Genomic DNA, 18,311 nt, shown 5'->3' with positions numbered 1-18,311 from the left:
TTATGCTAGCCAAATAAGTTCTGTAACATCCTCCAGTCTGCAGTAGAGCACCCTACTGACAGCAGATGGCAAGTTCACTTGAACCAGTTGTCTTGGTTTCATTGGCATTTGACTGGGCTGGTTAAGTCAGCAAAGTAATAATAACAGGAAATATATTATTACTAATAAAATGTAATTTTGGGTGTCATAATACTAAGTTTGATTATGTAATACTTACATGCTATTCTTGCAACATTCTTCATCCCTCCTGACCGCTTGGGTGGCCTAAGTGGTTGAGCGTCTACCTCAGATGCGGGAGGTCATGGGTTTGAACCCAGGCCGAGTCATACCAAGACTTATAAAAATGATGCTAACAGCTGCCTCGATTGGCACTCAGAATTAAGAGGTTATTGTTTGGTCTGCATGGCCTGGTGTCAGGATAATGTGACTGGGTGGGACATGATGCTACAGAGCTAGACATAGCAATATGACTGAACAATTGTTCAAACTACATTAAAAATATAAATCACACACACACACCTTCCTGCCTCCCTGCTCTGACATCCTTTCATTCTAGTCCAGGTGAAAGAAGAACAGTGTTCTTTATGACTAAAACAACCAGCACATCAGATAGGGGATCATAATGTTTTGTTCTTGACTCCAGTGATTACATGGAGGAAGGAATTTTCATCTTGGATTGAGGACTAGTGCCAGGAAAAGATAGGGAAAAAAAGACAATATTTGCAGTTAAGTATTATATAATTGAAATGACTTGTTCCTGCTATCCTATTTCCACCCCACCCCACCCCACCCCACCCCATCCACATTTCAAAGTACAAGTTCATTACACCCATGACAAGTTAAAACCAATTCACCTACAATCATGAAAATTAGTGGTGTAAATGGACATCAGTAAAAGTGCTTGAGGCCTGCCAAACTAAGTGATCACTCTAGCATTTGTGTGACCATACATTTGTCCACAACCTCAATGTTTAAATTTTATTCCTAAAAAATTTGATCAGTTTCCCAAGTACAGTTGGCCACAGAGTTGTGTGGTTTTGGTATGTGGATACATTTTCATACACCTGTTGGATACAACTATTTACAAAATGCCCAGAGGTAGGCCCAACATGCAGGGGATGGCCAGCTTCTTGCTTTATTTCAGTCATTTAATTTTTGACATCCTCTGCTTCTTTAACCATACAACCGCTATTTCATTAACCCTAAAACAGCTATTTCTTTAACCTTTTTAAAGCAATATCTTTAACCATATTACAGTTATTTATGTAAACCTATTACAGCTATACCTTTAAACCTATTACAGCTGTACCTTTAAACCTATTACAGCTGTACCTTTAATCCTATTGCAGCTAGACTACTGCAGCTTTGTTTTAACCCCGCACAGATGAAACTTTGTTTGTTGTGGATCTTCACGTTAACATAATGCACTAATATATCTTGCCTCCATGACAACTTACTTATTAGCTTAGACCAGAGGCTTAAAGGGTTCAGATTACATCCAGACCTGTCAAGTTGGCTGTGGTGGCAAATCTCTCTGCAAGGTACTTAACTGTCTTTTCCTCTGCATCAATCCCCGTTCTAGCCTATTGTATGCTAATGCACTTGTGCTCCAGTTCATAATAGGGATTAGTGTCTAAACGTTGACTTCTAAATGATATTATTTGTTGTAAGTAAAATACACACATATCATTTGAGTAAAATTATAAAGTTTGTTCTGTAAAAATAAAACATTTAAAAGTGAAAACAAAATATCTCAGTATCAACTGTATTTTCTTTGTTACACCTCCCCCTCAATAATTTGTGCACAATGAGGTCCAAAGACACAGACCACTGAAAATGTAAGAAAGGGATGCTGTCCTGACTGGACTTTGAGAAGTTGAGGGGCAGGATAGCTGTTAAATGATTTAGCACTCATTTTATAATTACATTGGGAATAATTGTCATTAAATGATTTTTCTAATGAAGTTGTTCACATTTCTGTATAAATTACCTTTATGTTCAAGATAACCAACATTTGAAAGATTGTTAAAAACATCTACTCCAAAAACGATATGTATTATATCATTGCTATTTGCATATGGATAAGTTCGAGTGTTACTGTTGATTCACAACAAAACAAGATATCCTTTCTTTTTTTTTGAAAAAATTCGGCACGTAATTGTGAAACAACCACCATCATTGTCAAGACATGATTTTTAAAAAAAATTTTATATGTAAAATACTGAAGGTACAATTTCATTTTAAGTAATTATGAAATTTTGGCTCATCTTTCAAGACATGATTTTTAAAAAAATATTTGTAAAATACTGAAGGTGCAATTTCATTTTAAGTAATTATGAAATTTTGGCTCATCTTTCAGGAAACCTCTGAGTGCCAATTCAGGAATTTTAAGTTCACTACAAACTTTGGAACTGATTCTCCATAATGAATCATGTGTGAAACAAAACTTTTCATTCACTAAGTACTCCTTTCACTTTGCAACTCTCAATGTCATTTTTCACAAATTAATAGGATAAACCATTGATTAATGTTAGACAAAACGATTCTGTTACCTATATGATAATATTTACACGTTTTAAACTGGTCATATGAAATGAGTTGACCTGACACTATCTCACAGGAATAGGATATTTTTATTTTTTATTCCACTCCCTTTATTCATTTTGATGCAAAAATGTAATTAACATGATAATACAAAGCAAGTCGACTTTAAATTGATTGTAACCATGCAACAAACGCGTTTGCATATTGGGAGATCAAAACAGTCAGTACATACATAAGTTCTCATAAATGGCCATGATCATAGCTGTGATGGTAGACTGACACTTTTCACATTTGCAAGAGGGCATATAACATTTATTACATGACTTACAACATCATTACACTGAAATGAATTAAAAGATAGAGCTTTAACAAATTTAGTATGATTAAACTTAGTTAATTGGCATTTATTTCATAAAGTGCTGCCACCCATAGGCATTATGGACATTTTCATGGGTCGGAATGTTGTTGAATATTGTTATTTACAGTGTACTGAGAATTTATTTTCACTTGAACTGGGTATACATGAATTATTTTCTTTATTACTGTTATTAGATGGAATCAAGTCTAAATTAGATATATGCTCAATTTTTCTACTTGGATTGACTTTACTAATTTTGAGTAGATGGGTAAAAATTTGATTTTTTTTTTAAACCAGTGATTTTGTGATGCCCCTTATTACTATGTCTGTTTACCCCTCCTCCTGTCAGTCCATAACCAACCACATCATCTAAACTGCTGAGTGGAAATGCATCACACTTTATGAATACGTTCTCCGTGTGGTGACCATTTTTGCAAGAGAGTATGAATTTTGGAACTTTACCCAGAGATCTCCTAAAAAAAATGACGAGGTGAAATATACAAAAATACCATTAACCTGAAAACTTGAAATAATTTGTATACCAAACATCATACATGCATTGATAGCAGGACACACAATCTGACACATGGGACACAGCCCACAGTGGGTAGGGGTGGCATAATAAATAGTGTGGTATTAGTTTTGGTGAGCATTATAAGTAGCACAAATGTGTATGTTTTGACATGGTGATTTGACACATTTTGCATCATACCTGTTCTTTGCCATTTTAAGGAATAAATATGTCATTAATTAAAATCAAGAGAACATTCTTTGAGAATTTACCATGAGCAGGTAAATAATCTGCAAGGGAACATTGCAAACACTTATTTCTTCACTCTTTTCCACAATAAAATCTGCACAAAACACCTGAATCTTATGGCAGAGATTAAATGCATTACCACTGGTATAGGATATTTTGCCTCTAAACAGATTGATGGTATTGGAAAATTTAGAAGAAAAACCTTTTTTTTTTTTTTACCAGACCATCGTTTGACAAAAAATCTTTAAGCAGCATGAAAATATGGATTGAGGATAGTGAAGATAGGGTAATGCTCAAACAGATTTTTTCAAAAGTAGACAAAGACTACCACAATATCACTTCAATTTTTTTTGAAAAGGCATTACATCATGGGTGTTGTATTTTGATAGCTATTGCCAGGAGCATGTCTCACCTGTGAACATTGGTTGAGCACTTTGGCAGCCTTGGTTATGACATGGTTCTAAATTGCATGTAACAGGCCTTATCATTGGTTATAGTTGAGTGGCAAAATTGTTTGAACTAAAATGTACCCGGGTTTTCCCCATGGATTATGAAAGTTTGGCTAGATGATAGTATTGGATGACAAGAATTACTATCCATTTGATCTTTCAGTGAATGAGAGTACAGATTAGGGCCTTGTCAATTTGACTATAAAGATGTAGTGGTTTGCAGGCAACAGTGCATCCTGAATTCATACAAAATAATTCCTCCTGACCATACAGTATTCATGGGTAACAGTTCCTAATTTTGTAACAGGCCTTCATGAATTACACACTGAAGGGTGAAACAGATAGGTAATTTTGGTCGATCAATGCATCTCATCTCACAAACACAAAGTATTAGACACATAAAAAATTGCAACAATTAAATACATTATATGTCTGCTCATACATTTAAATTTTTCCACCCAGTAGTACTTTTCAGTATATTTAAAGATTGAAAGAGTTGGTGAAGATGTGGGCATCCTTCTGAAAAGTTTGGAACTTTGTATTCTGAGTTCTTTTCATTTTGCTCTTAAAAGCAGGACTCTTACTGTAAAAATTGTACAATTCATGTAGGCATTCAGAACAGACTATTTGAGTAATGAGTGTTATTTTTTGAGAATTTGATTTCACATGCCTTTAAATGGAAACTATTCACTTTACTTGATTTCACAAATCCATATTCCTTTTCAATTTTATTATTTACATGTACATGCCCAGAGAAGTACTTTCGGCAAGATCAATATTAAATCACATGGATATTTTTAGATGAGACCAACCTAAATTTCTGATGTAGTATAAACTAAATTGAATGTCATGTGCTGTGATGTCACAATGGATGCAGCTCATGTTGAAAACAAATTCCTACTACCCTGTTATTTTTTTATGATAGGCCCAATGCTCTCTTCCCATGACCTACCTTAGTACCTGGTTACCCATAGCAATCGATCAGTTTTGACTGGAAGGTTTTTGATGACATTTAAGGTGCAGGGCATTAACAATCAAGATTGAATAGACTTTGCTTAAGCTATTTTAGCATTAAATTTTAGCACAATTAATATTTTATTTAATTTGAATAAATGCACCTATATATGACCACATTGACATACACTTGAGTAGGTAGCAGCATTCGACATTGTCACTGCAGTTTAAGCTTGTATAAACTTTCATGAAGAAGTTTGGAGGGGGTGTTTTTTCATTTATCCCCAGTTTTTTTCTTATTTTTGCAAGTGAATCGTTGGCATTACGGAAGTCTTGGAGGTTTGTTGGTAATAAGTTGTTTATGTTGTTTTTTTTTTTCAGTTAATAAAGAAGAAACCCAAGGACAAGCCCTTATTAAGGAGAAAATCAGAGTTACCCCATGATCTGGCAATGATAAAAGTTTTAGATGGTCATAGAAGATCAGACGAATTTTTATCAACTTCATCAGAAAATAATTGAGAGTAGCTGGCCAGTATCCATCTCAACAACAACACTTCTTTGTTTGCACCACTTAGTAATTAGAGACAATCATACAGGAGCCTTGAACACAAGTCAGCACTCCCACCCACTGCCACCAGAAGGGTCATAGAAATATATGTCTTGTGTTTGATTTTTCTTAATTGTATATAGTGTTTTTTTATGTATATAAGAAAATTTTTAATATGTTGAAAATTTTTAAGTCCAAATCATTTTGCTCTTTTATGTAACAGAGTTGACTAATGCAGAAGAAGTCATCCCATTTTAGTATGATATATTTGTGATATACATGTGGCAGTCTAAGAAAGTGGACCATTAGTGGAGAACTGGCATCCAAGTCACAATATAAATCTTACAAATTCAGAGGACTGTTCCAAAATTAAATAGGCAGGGTGCAGTGTGCACTTTTCCACCACCACCCAAAAAACCCAACCAGCTATCAAAATTTAATTAAACTGGTCAGTAATTAACACTTTGAACACTTGATATTAAACCCACCCACCCCAACACTCGTATGTAAAGTAAAAACCTTCTGTCTCCCTGTATACATTTAATTCTGGAATAGCCCCATTTGATTATAGGTCATTGATAAGAGTCTTGTGTTTGAATCTCATTGTTTAATTGTGTGACCTGTTGAAAGGAGGGTATTTTCATTACTACTGTTGTTTAAATCCTGGTGTTTTTTTATGACCTTGACACATGCAGCAAGTGAATTCCTTAATTTTGTGTGTTTATCATGATTTGGTGATGTTCACCTATCCATCCATCAAGAGACTTAGACAAGCGCAATTCTGCTTGCATATTTGTATAAATATGTAGATGAGTTGACTGCTGCCATTGAAGCAATTTGTCATTTTTTTAATAGATGTTTTAACATTTGTTTTACATTGACTTCTCTGGCTGAAACCTTGTTAACACAATCAGAAATTGCTTGAGGTCGACGAGAAATTTGGTTGGTATTGTTGTATTCATATTGGGATGATCTGATTAGATTATTGGGCCATTTTTGTGACTTTTTCAATTTTTTGGCATATTTCAAAAACTTTCGGGAAAAAGACCTATTTTTTGTTTTTTGTTTTGTTGAAAAAGCTTTGTTGGGACAATGAAACAAAGAATTTGGAGGAAAAAATGATGGTTGATAGGCAGATTTTCATGCATATGTATACAACATGATTCAGTTTTCATGCCATTTTTTCAGATTATCCTATATTTCTGAGGCTTTTAAATCTAAGACTCCTCTGTCTGAGGCTGGGGCCGGTATGTTCTACAAGTACAACTCTGTTGTTTGTTTTTTGCTGTTTTTGTTTCCTTGTCATGAAAAGTTTTAGAGTTAGATGAGAGGTTTTCAGTATGGAAGATTGCAACAGTGTGATCTAGTATGTGACCCAAGATTTCAATCTTTAGGTTGAGTTTGTTCTTAAATTTACCATAGTTTTGATGGTACAAGTTGTCCAAGTCCAAACTTCACAAGCAGGATTAGAAGAAAGTAACTTCTTTCACACTTTAAGTTGTATTCTTTGCAGAAGTATAAAATATGTTTGGCAGAACTTTGCATAGGCAGCTGGGTTGGGGAAAAGTTCTGGTACTTGAAATTTCTAGGAAGCATGCACAGTACACACAAGTGGATTGACGCTGTTACACTTGTCTATTTGTAGAGCAACTGGATGTAGTTCCGTAACATACTATGTAATATTCTGCCACTAGTTACACTGTACTTGCCATTTGTAACACTGCTACATTGGCATAAATGGGATCTTAGCTATCATCTACTTAGTGAATTTGCAAATCACCTGCTGTAGTAAATTATATTCCCTTAAGGCCTGGTAGCAGATGGCAACTCCATATGTCAGTCAGATAATAGCAACCCAAAGAATAGTGTAGCTTATGCCTGGCAGCAGATGGCAACTCCATATGTCAGTCAGATAATAGCAACCCAAAGAATAGTGTAGCTTGTGCCTGATTCCACTTGTAGCATCAGGATATTACAGTGTAGGCGATATATGTAAATCAGGGCAGTTACAAAGGCATTAATGGAACATGGTAATACTTTTTTCAGACATTATATGCATGTTACATGTACATGTATGCAATGTACAGTACATTCTTTATTTTTTGTGGGGGTCAATTGTTGTGTTGTTTTTTTTTTTTAAATATAATTTTTTGTACATAAATTCATGGTTTGGGAAAGTGATTTATGGTCTTCACAGATGGATCTGTATTCATTGGGTCATTAAGGAACCAAAGTGACTAAATGATGAGTGTCAGACTCGCATCGGAAAAGGTGTGGTTTCAAATTCTACCATCAGGTCAGCTTCTATGGTGTGTCCTTGAGCAAAGTACTTTACTCCAATTGTGATGGCACTAAATAACTTCACTTATGTTACTGTGCCATAGAAGACCAAGCTCTTAATAGGTCTTTAAATTCTTGGTTTTTAGAAACCCCAAATAATTCCTGAAACGTTAAAAGCAAGTTGTTCGGCCAATGTGGGTATGTGAGAAAGCTTGCCAGTAGCTTCTCGAGGGTCGGTGGTTCTTTCTGGGGATTTCCCAGGTTCTTCCTCCACCATTAATACTGGCCGCCATGTATAGCCTATCGTGTGCTGAAAAATGGCGTTAAACAACAACAACAACAACAACAAAGCAAGTTGAATCACTGCATAACTCGTAAGCACTTATTGTTTATGACTGACTGTTATATAATAATTTGGCGAGTCTTGCTAAACAAATCCACACAAACATTTTTTTACTGCCTCAATCACAATGCTGTTATGCAACAAATATATTGCATATTATTGAAATGAGGATTGAATTGCAATGGCATGCAGGCTTTGTCTCCCCAAGTATTGAATTCAGCAGCTACTCGTAATGGACAATTTAAAACGAGGAATAATTTCTGCTATAAGCAATAAAAAGTAAAACATCTGTTCAAGTCATAGAAATTAAGTGATTTTTTTTTGTGAAGTAGTCTTTCTAAACCGAGATAAATTTGCAAATGTATTAATAGACTGGACTTTTGTGCAATATGATTAAAATCGGTTCTTCAAAGATCTGAGTTACATAGACATCTTACTTGAACCAGTCAGGTTCATTTTCTGGTAAACTTGCTATTGGTTAATCAGTTTGTAACTTTCAGGATTTTTAAAGTCAAGTGAGCCATTTGGAAATTTGTTGTCACAACATGAACCCTGATTGTTGCTTTCAGATTCAGCATAATCTATGTCTGTGGCGATCTGATTTTTCTCAAATTGGACTGTGTGTTACTCTATAGATTACTGATATAATGGGCAGTCTTTGCAGAAGTTGACCAGCCTGCATTAGTTGCAGACATGGGAGAAAAAAATTACCCAAATTATGTTTTCAGCATATAAAGAATGGTTAGGATTTGGTTTTATCATCAATCATTGTTCATGAATACATGTATGTGTCATTTACAAATCTAAATGATTAAAGAAATTTGAACTCCAGACTGCAATATAAAAATGCTATGAATAAATTCATTTTTGTATGTGGATATAATATTTATATATATATATATATATATATATATATACCATGAATATTAGAATGTGTTTTAAGTAAAGTTATATGACATTAGTGATTAGTTGTCTGCTTTGTAATTTTGTTAACAGTTTGGATACTTTTGCTTTGTTTTCTGAATTAATTTTACAAAAAAATGTTTCCAACACCTTTCATCCCTCTATTTTGCATGTACCATTTTATTTACATTTTTGTTTTCAAATATCATTGTACATTACATACATTTCTGGATGAGTTAATTTATGTTTGCCTTTACTATTTACACTTCCATAAACAAGTTAAGGAGGTTAAGCTGTGCACAGCTTTGATTAAGAGTTAGCATGTAACATTCATTTATTTGCAGATTTTGGGTTCCAGGTTGATTTTTAGCTCGCCTGGCCATAAGATCAATTGGGTACATGGTATTTTTCTTCTTCCTTCATACATTGTCTGCTCACAGTATTTACAACTTGTTGGTTCAAATTTCAGGCTCAGCCAACATGGGTAAGTGAGAAAGCTTTCCAGTAGTTTTATGTGGGTCTGTGGTTCTTCTTTAGGTGTTTTCCTGGGTTCTTCCTCCACCAAATATACAGGCTGCCATATATAGCCTATAATATGCTGAAAAAATTGCATTAAACCCATTATAACTAAAAACTACTTGACCAATTTGCACATGATTTTACATGAACCATTCTGGCAATAGGGCTTTCAAATTTATTCATGGATTCCTATCCATAACCCAGTATTGGTTCTAAAAAAAGTATCTTGGCAAAGGTCCTTTCATGCTGATCAACTGTTAAATATTGCCACTGTTCCACAAAATGGAAAAACCTTTAAATGACTTCTCAAATACAGAACAGAATTTGACCAACAAAGCATCCTGGCATAGATGGCTTTTACATTTTTACAAATGATTCCAATCATCCATCAAATAAGTCCATTGTTACTAAACATTGAAAATAGTGTAATTATCTATAAAAAAAAAAAAGACTTGACAGAATTTGACAATCTAATATGGCCACCATCACTGAAAATAAAGCAAAACTTTACATGATTTCTAACAACTGCCAATGAATTTAACTGTAATTTAATTGGTGGATCAGAAGGTCAGAACATAATATTGGTGTTGATCAGCAGTACTTTTTGTAAGTAGATCAGTTTTGTTCAAGGAGGCAAATATAATGACATTCAAAGCACTTAAATCACATAGTCTACAGCTGTGCATTGGCAAGGTGTACCTTTTCTTTCTTTTTTTTTTTTTGAAAATTGAAATGTTCAAAAATTAATTTTTAAAATAAAACAGACAGTATCTGCAATGTACTTTCCTCAGAGATTTCAGTATTGAAATTTTGGGATTATTGAACTAGAGATTTTATGGGTTTTATTGTTATTTAATTATATGAACAGTAATAGGAGCGATCAAGTATTGTTTTAACCAAATACAATGTGGTGGCAATTTTGCAAGCAACAAATGACTTCGAACATGAATTGTAGGTATTATAGGTAAGATATTATCCCATTTTCAACAAACTAGTTGACTTGATTCATAACATTTTGCAAGAATAGTGAATTTTGTTTTGTTTATAAATTCATTATTTCTAATATTAAATATTTTACAAATGTTCTGGATGTCATTGAAGTTATTACCCTATTTGATGGTATCCACATTGTTCCAGCAAGGTATGATAGGACTGATCACCATTACTTGCTTTTTTTTTTAAATGTTGAGAAAGATTGGGAATGCCATTCATTTATATGTTGTTGCATGAATTATTTTAATGGGATTTGAAGATTGGGGTATTTATTCAATTAAGAATGTTTGAAATAAGCCAATATCTTAAGAACACAATATCAGTCTTCTGTATAATTACCATATGTACTGTTTTATGTTGGGTACAGCCGTCAGCAACATAGACCCTAATCTGTTCTCACATAATAAACTCACAGTTCCGAGTCTGTGTTCAGTTAGCTGATTAATCCAAACAAGCTGCATAAAGCCCCAGATATAGTGTCACATAAATCACTGTTGGAACATTGTCAGTGGAGCTTGTAATTGGATCTGACATAAGCACAAGTATATATGGTGCCACATTTTTAAAGCATCATTTTTCACATTAACAAGGCAATGTTGATCCTCAACCAAGGAATGTTATGTACGGATTAGAGTTGCATATATCTGTGTTTGATGGTAGTGCTTATTTTGTTACAAGTTTTTTTTTTAGTTACAAGCATGTATTCATTTTTATTCCTTACTAAGCACAAAGTTGTTAATGTATAGTTGTACTGGACCTGGTTTAATAAACACATAGTAGAAAAGGGCCTATAGGATTCCTCACTTTAATGTTCATTTCCATTAATCTTCATTTGCATATTTCAATACACCTCATATTATCTTGTATCCAGATCTCATGATTGAAATTTGTCATTAAAGTATAATTTGGATATCTGTCCATTATTTTTAATGCATTGGCTCAGTGGTCAACATGCCAGACTTGCAATATAAAAAGTGTGGCTTTTTTTTAAAAAAATCCTGTCATCGGATCAGCATGGGTAGGTTATTGTGATGCATTTCAGGGCAAGGCTCTTTACTTCAGTTGCCTCAGCACATAACCTCCATGCATTGCTTTGACTATCTTCCATTCCTGACCATGAAATGAGTATGAGTATTATGTAGTTTTAACAACTATGTGCCCATATTAAAACATGGTGAAAGTGAAAATCAGCTTCTCCTCTTAGGATTTTCACCGCATTTGAGATGAATTTTAATTCCATTTAAGAAAAATTTATGGGCAGTGTGTTATATTATTTAGGATACATGGTTAACAAACTTTTATGTATGCTTTATCCTTCGTAATTCCTTTACAGGATTCATGCAAAAACTGTCTCGATGCCTTTAACAATTAAAGCAAAATAAAGTCTCAAACATATTTAAATAATAAAGTTTCCAAAATGGAATCTGAAACTTTTAGTTATACCCCCTGCTACTGTACTATCAGAAGAGGCATAATATTTTGCTGCTGTCCATCTAAGTCATCTGTCCATAAGTCTTTTCATCCAAAATCCAGTTTAGCCTGATTACACAAGAACTTTAAACTTATAGCCATGAAAATTTACACATTTTATCACAGCTCAAAGTGGACGACCTGGTTACATTTCCAGAGCATTAAAGCTATTTTTCCCCCCATGTTTTACACATTTGAACATTTTGAACTTCTTGACAAAAGCCATTTCAACAATATTGAGCAACAACCACTGCAGGTTGACAAATGATTTTGGCATCCATTGTTGTAGATTACTTGATTAAAGTTTTCAAATCTTTGCAATTTTTGGACTTGAATTGGTGGTGGGGGGTTTGCAGTGGGGTGGGTGGGTGGTTTTACACGTTCTACAGGCAAGTGTAGTTTTCAAACAATTTAAGGTGATATATATTTGTTTTTTGTTTTATAATAATTGGACTGACCAGTAGTTAACAGACTGTTCACTGTATTAATCTGACATTGATCATGTATATTTTAATGTCAGCCACCTTGTAAGATATGTTGTTATAATGTCAGTAGTTAATGAACATAAATGTGCTCAGGGGCCATTAAGCTTATAATAAGTATTCCAAGTCTGTTTGATATGTAGCACGATTCATTCAGATGCTTTTATCCTGTTACTGAGTATACACTGTGCCTGTTCATTGTGTGCAAGGATGTAGTGTGTATTAGTAAGAGTTATTATTGCTTTTGCACAGTTTAAAGGACTTGAATGTGCTTTCCTCATTAGTTCTGGCTAGTAATATTTGTTGCCCTCAATACAACTTATGTAAGGTATTGTATCAGCTAAAGACTCGTGGACCAGAGGGATAGACAAATTTATATGATAGCAGTATCATTGAAACACACTTCTTCATTAAGATAGCCTGCTGCTTCTTTAACTACAGTCGAACCTGTCTTGAAAGACCACCCCTTCTGCAAAGAATTATCTCTTAAGACAGGTGGTCATATAAAAGGTAATACTGCTATATAATCAATAAATGTGAATTGAGAGTATGGTCATAGCAGTCTCACATAGCAGTTTTATTTATCAGTTGAGAAGCAAGATTTTTCATAATCAGTTTTACTTTATTTGCTTTTCAGTCCAGAGGAATTGGCATTATTTATATATTCTCAGAAAAATCCATCAAATGGGATTGTTCATTTGATCATTCTCGGGTAATAAAGGTTTATCTAGTGTTATTGCAAGGAATACACTATGGATTCTCTGCCTTTCCTAAATTGATTAACCGTTTTTGCTACATTGACCCTTGGCATGTGTAGCTAGCCAAAGGAAGTATTCTGAACAAGTGTCCTCTTGTAGATGAAATAGTTTACCGCCTGTAGGAAGCAAATTCAATTGACCAATTAAAGAACTCCATAAGTGAACATTCTTCAGTTCAAAATAAAAACTTTTGACAGTGGATTAAATTTGAAAAACACTTGCATGTGCCATGGTGCACAGGGAGAGCTTTCACAAATATCCTCTTTTGTAAATGTACAAGCAATTTGATAAAATTGGTTTCAGCTGCATTCAGTCACTCAGTTACATATGATAATAGTTGATATGGAACAAAAATGGAAGCTAATATTCCATCCTACACCCCACCCCACCACCGTGATGACTTGCCCTGTGTTGTTGCCATAATTTAATAATGATGACATGGCATGCTTCACTTTACAAGAACATAAATAGAAAAGGTTCAGCTTGGTCTTGATTCAGATGGTGCTTACCTGGTAAATGACAACTGTCATCAGAACAATTTTCTTCATAAGCTATCCTTGTAGATCCTGATTTGCAGGCTACAGATCAAAACTCTCGGATATGACTTTCATCCACTCTGTACCATAAGCATTATTTCAAGGTATACACATTTTATACAACATTTTCAAGCCATGCAACCTATGCAGCCACTGGACCTAGTACACCAAGGAAAAAGAGATGCAATTTATTCATTGTCTTGACCTTTAAATGAATTTCATTTAGCACATAACACCAATACATTTATAGCTCACCTGGATAAGTGAGCTTGTTGTATGACCCTTTGTGTATCATGCATCATCCAGTCTTATTAATGACAACTTGTCAGCAATTACTTTACCAATTTGCACATGATTTCATTGATAGCTTCTTCGCATCCAGGTTTTAATTTGTTAAATGAATGCTGAGCCATTATCCAACATGGCCACTGTTACTAATAAATTGAGAAATCTTTGCCAATCAGCAATCAAATATGGAAGACGCTATAAAAAAATGTAAAAATTAAAGGCTCGAGTTGAAAACCCAAAGAACAAAGTATGACCAAATTTGACAAATTATCCTGGCACAGAGAACTTTGTTTTTAAAATTGTGCCAATCAACCATAAAATATGGCCACCATTACTAAAAGTAGAAATACCTTTAAATGGCTTCTCAATAAACACACAATGAAATTTGTCAAAGCATGCAGGTATTTGGTATTCAACTTTTTAAAATTATAACAGATCCACCATCAGACGAAATCAACAGAATATGGCCAACTTTGACAAAGCTGCCTGGCTTGGAGGGCTTACAAGTTTTTTAGATGATGCTTTTCCCTTTTTAAATACTTTCCAAAACACTGCTCAACAGAATTAAACTAAATGTGATAGAAAGCATCATTGCAAAAGAGGCTATCAGATTTGTAGAATTGCTGATTCAACATTAGACTTTACCACTATGGCTAATAATAGCAAACTCTTGAATGACTTCTGAAGGAAACAAACACTCAACAGAATGTGACCAAATTAAAAGACTTTTCAAGCTGTACAAAATGAAGTGCTGATGCACAAAAATAGATTCATAATCCATGGTTTTTATACCAGCCTAGACCAGCAAGGTTTGGCTGCCCCCATGTCCTTGGGGAAGGCACCAGTTCTCTTCTCTAAAGCATGTTATAGCCATTAATATATTCAAAGTGCAATTAGAAAGCATGCAAGCAGCCACCATCAGTAGCCACTGTTACTAAAAATGGATTTTTCATATCATTCAAAACAAACAACAGCAACAAAATCTTTGCTGAATTTGACCCAATTTAACATAAATCATCCTGGCCTGTAAAGACTTCAGATTTTGTTGAATGAAGCTGATCCATGTTCAGCTATGACTACCATTACAAAAATGAGAACAAAATATGTTGAAAATGACTTCTGAGAAACTGGCCAGCAGAATTTGACCAAATTTGACAAATAATTCACACATTTAGGGCCTTAAAATTGTTGCAAGTGATGCTGATTTGGCTTCAAATATGGCCACTGTTACTTAAAAATGGAAAATCCATTAAAGTACTTCTTAAAGCTCCTTTTTCAGAATCTGACCAGATTTGACAGATTGCAATCTGGCTTGAATGGCTTTTAAGTTTGAACAACAAATGATGCTATCTAGTCTTTGACAACTTTTTGAAATAAAAATGCTTAACAGAATTTGATGGCAAAATCCCTCATTTGAAGGCCTTTAAAATTTCTACAAATGATCAAGTCCACCATAAAATAAAGCTGCCATCATTAAAGATAGAAAAATATATGTACATCTGACCTCATAATTACTGAACAGAAATTGACAAATTTTGAACAAAACCATCCACAACCACTTTCTGAGCCCATTAGGAGTGGACAAACATGACCTACTTTAGCCAAGCTGTTGTATTTCAGTTGGTTTTTCCTCTGGCACAAATTTGCATACTCTGTGATGTTTGTAGAGATAAAGCAAGTGTGAGTATAGTAGGGATAATTTGTGCAGTCTGGTGAACAAGAATCATGTAATTGATCTTTCTTGACATTATAAGAATTTTTAATAGATGGTAGCATACTTAATATGTGTAACTAATATTTAACATCCATTAGATTTATCCATGTAGTTCCATAACACATCCAGTATGGCTGCCATAGTGGCCATCCTGAAAATCTTTTCACCATTTCTGAATGGATAGTTGTATCAACATGTGGTTTAAACTGAAATACTTCTTGTGATGTTTTGTTGGCCCTAATATGGAGAGCATAGTAGCCATCTGGAAAGTCTTTTTATTACTACTACTGAATGAATGGTCATATCAGCATGGTTGTTTTCTCTGAAAGACTTGTTATGATGTTAGTTTTTAATGAAAATGGTGCCAATTTGATCTCTAAAATAACTGCCACTCTGGCCATCTTCAGAATCTTACCACAACTTCTAAATGGCTGGTTATATTGACACCATGCTTTCACCAAAAGACTTTGATACCTAATTTGTCCTAATGGATATTGTATCAGTCTGATATCAATATGGCCATCTGGCACCCTTAAATATCTTGTTACAGTTACTCCTCCAAAATGGAAAATCATATCAGTACAATGTATTCACCAGAATTTTTTCGGTCCTAAACAGACGTGCTCCAATCTGGCCAAAAGGTTGGCCATCTTGAAATTAATGATATCACTACTTCTAAGTGGAAAGTCATTTTGAAATGGGATTTTCAGAAGAAGAGTTCTTGTGGTGTTGAGTTGGACCCAAATGAAAAAGATGTAAACCGACTCCCAGTATGGCTACCATGGTGGCCATCTTGAAAATAGGTATCTCTACACCTTCCAAATTGATGATGATACCAAAATGGGATTTTCATGCATGAACTTCTTAAGTTACCTAGTTGGACCTAAATGGTTCCTATTGTAAATCCATTATGGTTCCATTGATGGCTGCCTTGAAAATCTTGTCACTACTCGGCTTGAATTTGTTGCTTATGTTGACATGGGATTTTCACCAAAAAACTTAACAATGAAGTCTACTTAGCCCAAATGAAGACGGTGCCAATCTAACATATAGTATGTCCACCAAAGGAGCTAATTTTAAAATACAGTCATTGCTGAAGAATGAGATAACTTGAACACTCGGTGGTTCAAAGAAAGAAAAGGTCTTAATGAATTTCTGGTCATTCTTTTTGGCCATTAGAGCATTAATCCCATTGAGAGACTCGTGTTCATTTTGCCCCTTTAATAGTCAAATACACAAGTGTTGATGACTCCAATACACCCAGTTATGAACATATATTGTTAAAATATTTAAGGTTAACAAAGTTCACTACAGGTAGACCAAAATTGCTGTATAGAACTATCGGTTAATGTATCAAATTTCAGCCATTGTAATGGAGGTCTTGATTTTGTAACAGTACATTTTGTCAAACTTTTATCCTCACAGTAAATTCAAACTGACCTAAGTAACTACCCATTGTTAGGCATCCATGTAAGCTCTTTTTGATTCTGAAATGGAGGATCTGGAGAAAATGTACCTAAAGGGTCATGTATGTTTGTTTTTCTATTCTCCTGTGTTTGAAACACGACTTGTATTTATTAATACTGGAACTAATCAGTGGTTTCGGTTTCAATAATTCCACTTTAGAGACTTTAATGCAACATGTAGCCCTTAAATAGATTTAATAATGGATAATATACAAAGTACTAATGAGATGTTCCACGACTACTCTGAATGAACTGTTTTTAGTAGATGCACATATTATATTGTTACATGACTTATAATAAGTTGTATTACATTGTTCTCTTATAAAATCAGTCCAGTTAATGAATATGAATAATTCTTGAGAATGTGAACATGTGGTTAGTGTGTCCAGCTGAACGTGTTGTATTGATTTGCACCCGAGATGTGTCATCAAGTGAATAAAAGGAATTCAGAAACTGATTTGTTGAGTTATTTTTACAGCCTTTCATCTTGAAGAAATAGATATTTATGTTTATTTTGGAAGGATTTATCTTCCTTAAAGTATTGTAACTTTATATATGTTTAACTACTTTATTGGCAGGCACCATGTAGCTAGGACTTTGCTGGCATGCCATTAATCTCTATAATGAAAACATAGTAATGTCTCTGCACTAGATTTCATCAGAGAACTGTTTTCATTTTTTTGTCATAGAGCAATTGAATATTAAACTCTTGACTACAGGCCATGTAAACATAATGATGAGCAGAGCTGATCTGATTCAGACAATTCACCTACATTTTCACTGTCCCAAAATTTCCATCTGTTGTATAGGTTTGACAAGATGTGCATTTTAATCAGTATTAAAAACAAGAAACTACAGCTGATTTATTTCTTCAAAAGACTTCATTTCACATGAAATTTAACAGGGTGGATTTGACATAAAGCTTTAACAGCAGCAATACATAATCT

General features: G+C 34.2%; 1 protein-coding gene across 6 annotated transcripts in view; it reads left to right on the top strand.

Moving 5' to 3' along the window:
• Positions 1 to 17,817, top strand: part of LOC149805180 (serine/threonine-protein phosphatase 2A 56 kDa regulatory subunit delta isoform-like) — a 123,277-nt gene extending 105,460 nt beyond the window's left edge. For 5 of the 6 annotated variants that reach the window (XM_089948137.1, XM_089948111.1, XM_089948136.1 and 2 more), the window contains one exon: positions 5,447 to 17,817. In XM_089948137.1, coding sequence (XP_089804263.1) covers positions 5,447 to 5,584 — 138 coding nt within the window. In that variant the 3' untranslated portion in view covers positions 5,585 to 17,817. The remainder of the gene's footprint in view (positions 1 to 5,446) is intronic. The other variant, XM_089948126.1, reaches the window with a different exon arrangement.
• The last annotated feature ends 494 nt before the right edge of the window (positions 17,818 to 18,311 follow it).

The sequence above is a fragment of the Sinohyriopsis cumingii genome, chromosome 2 (assembly GCF_028554795.1).
Source record: "Sinohyriopsis cumingii isolate HCF-2022 chromosome 2, ASM2855479v2, whole genome shotgun sequence".
In the NCBI taxonomy this organism is placed as follows: Eukaryota; Metazoa; Mollusca; class Bivalvia; order Unionida; family Unionidae; genus Sinohyriopsis; species Sinohyriopsis cumingii.
This window is presented reverse-complemented; position numbering and strand designations above follow the sequence as displayed.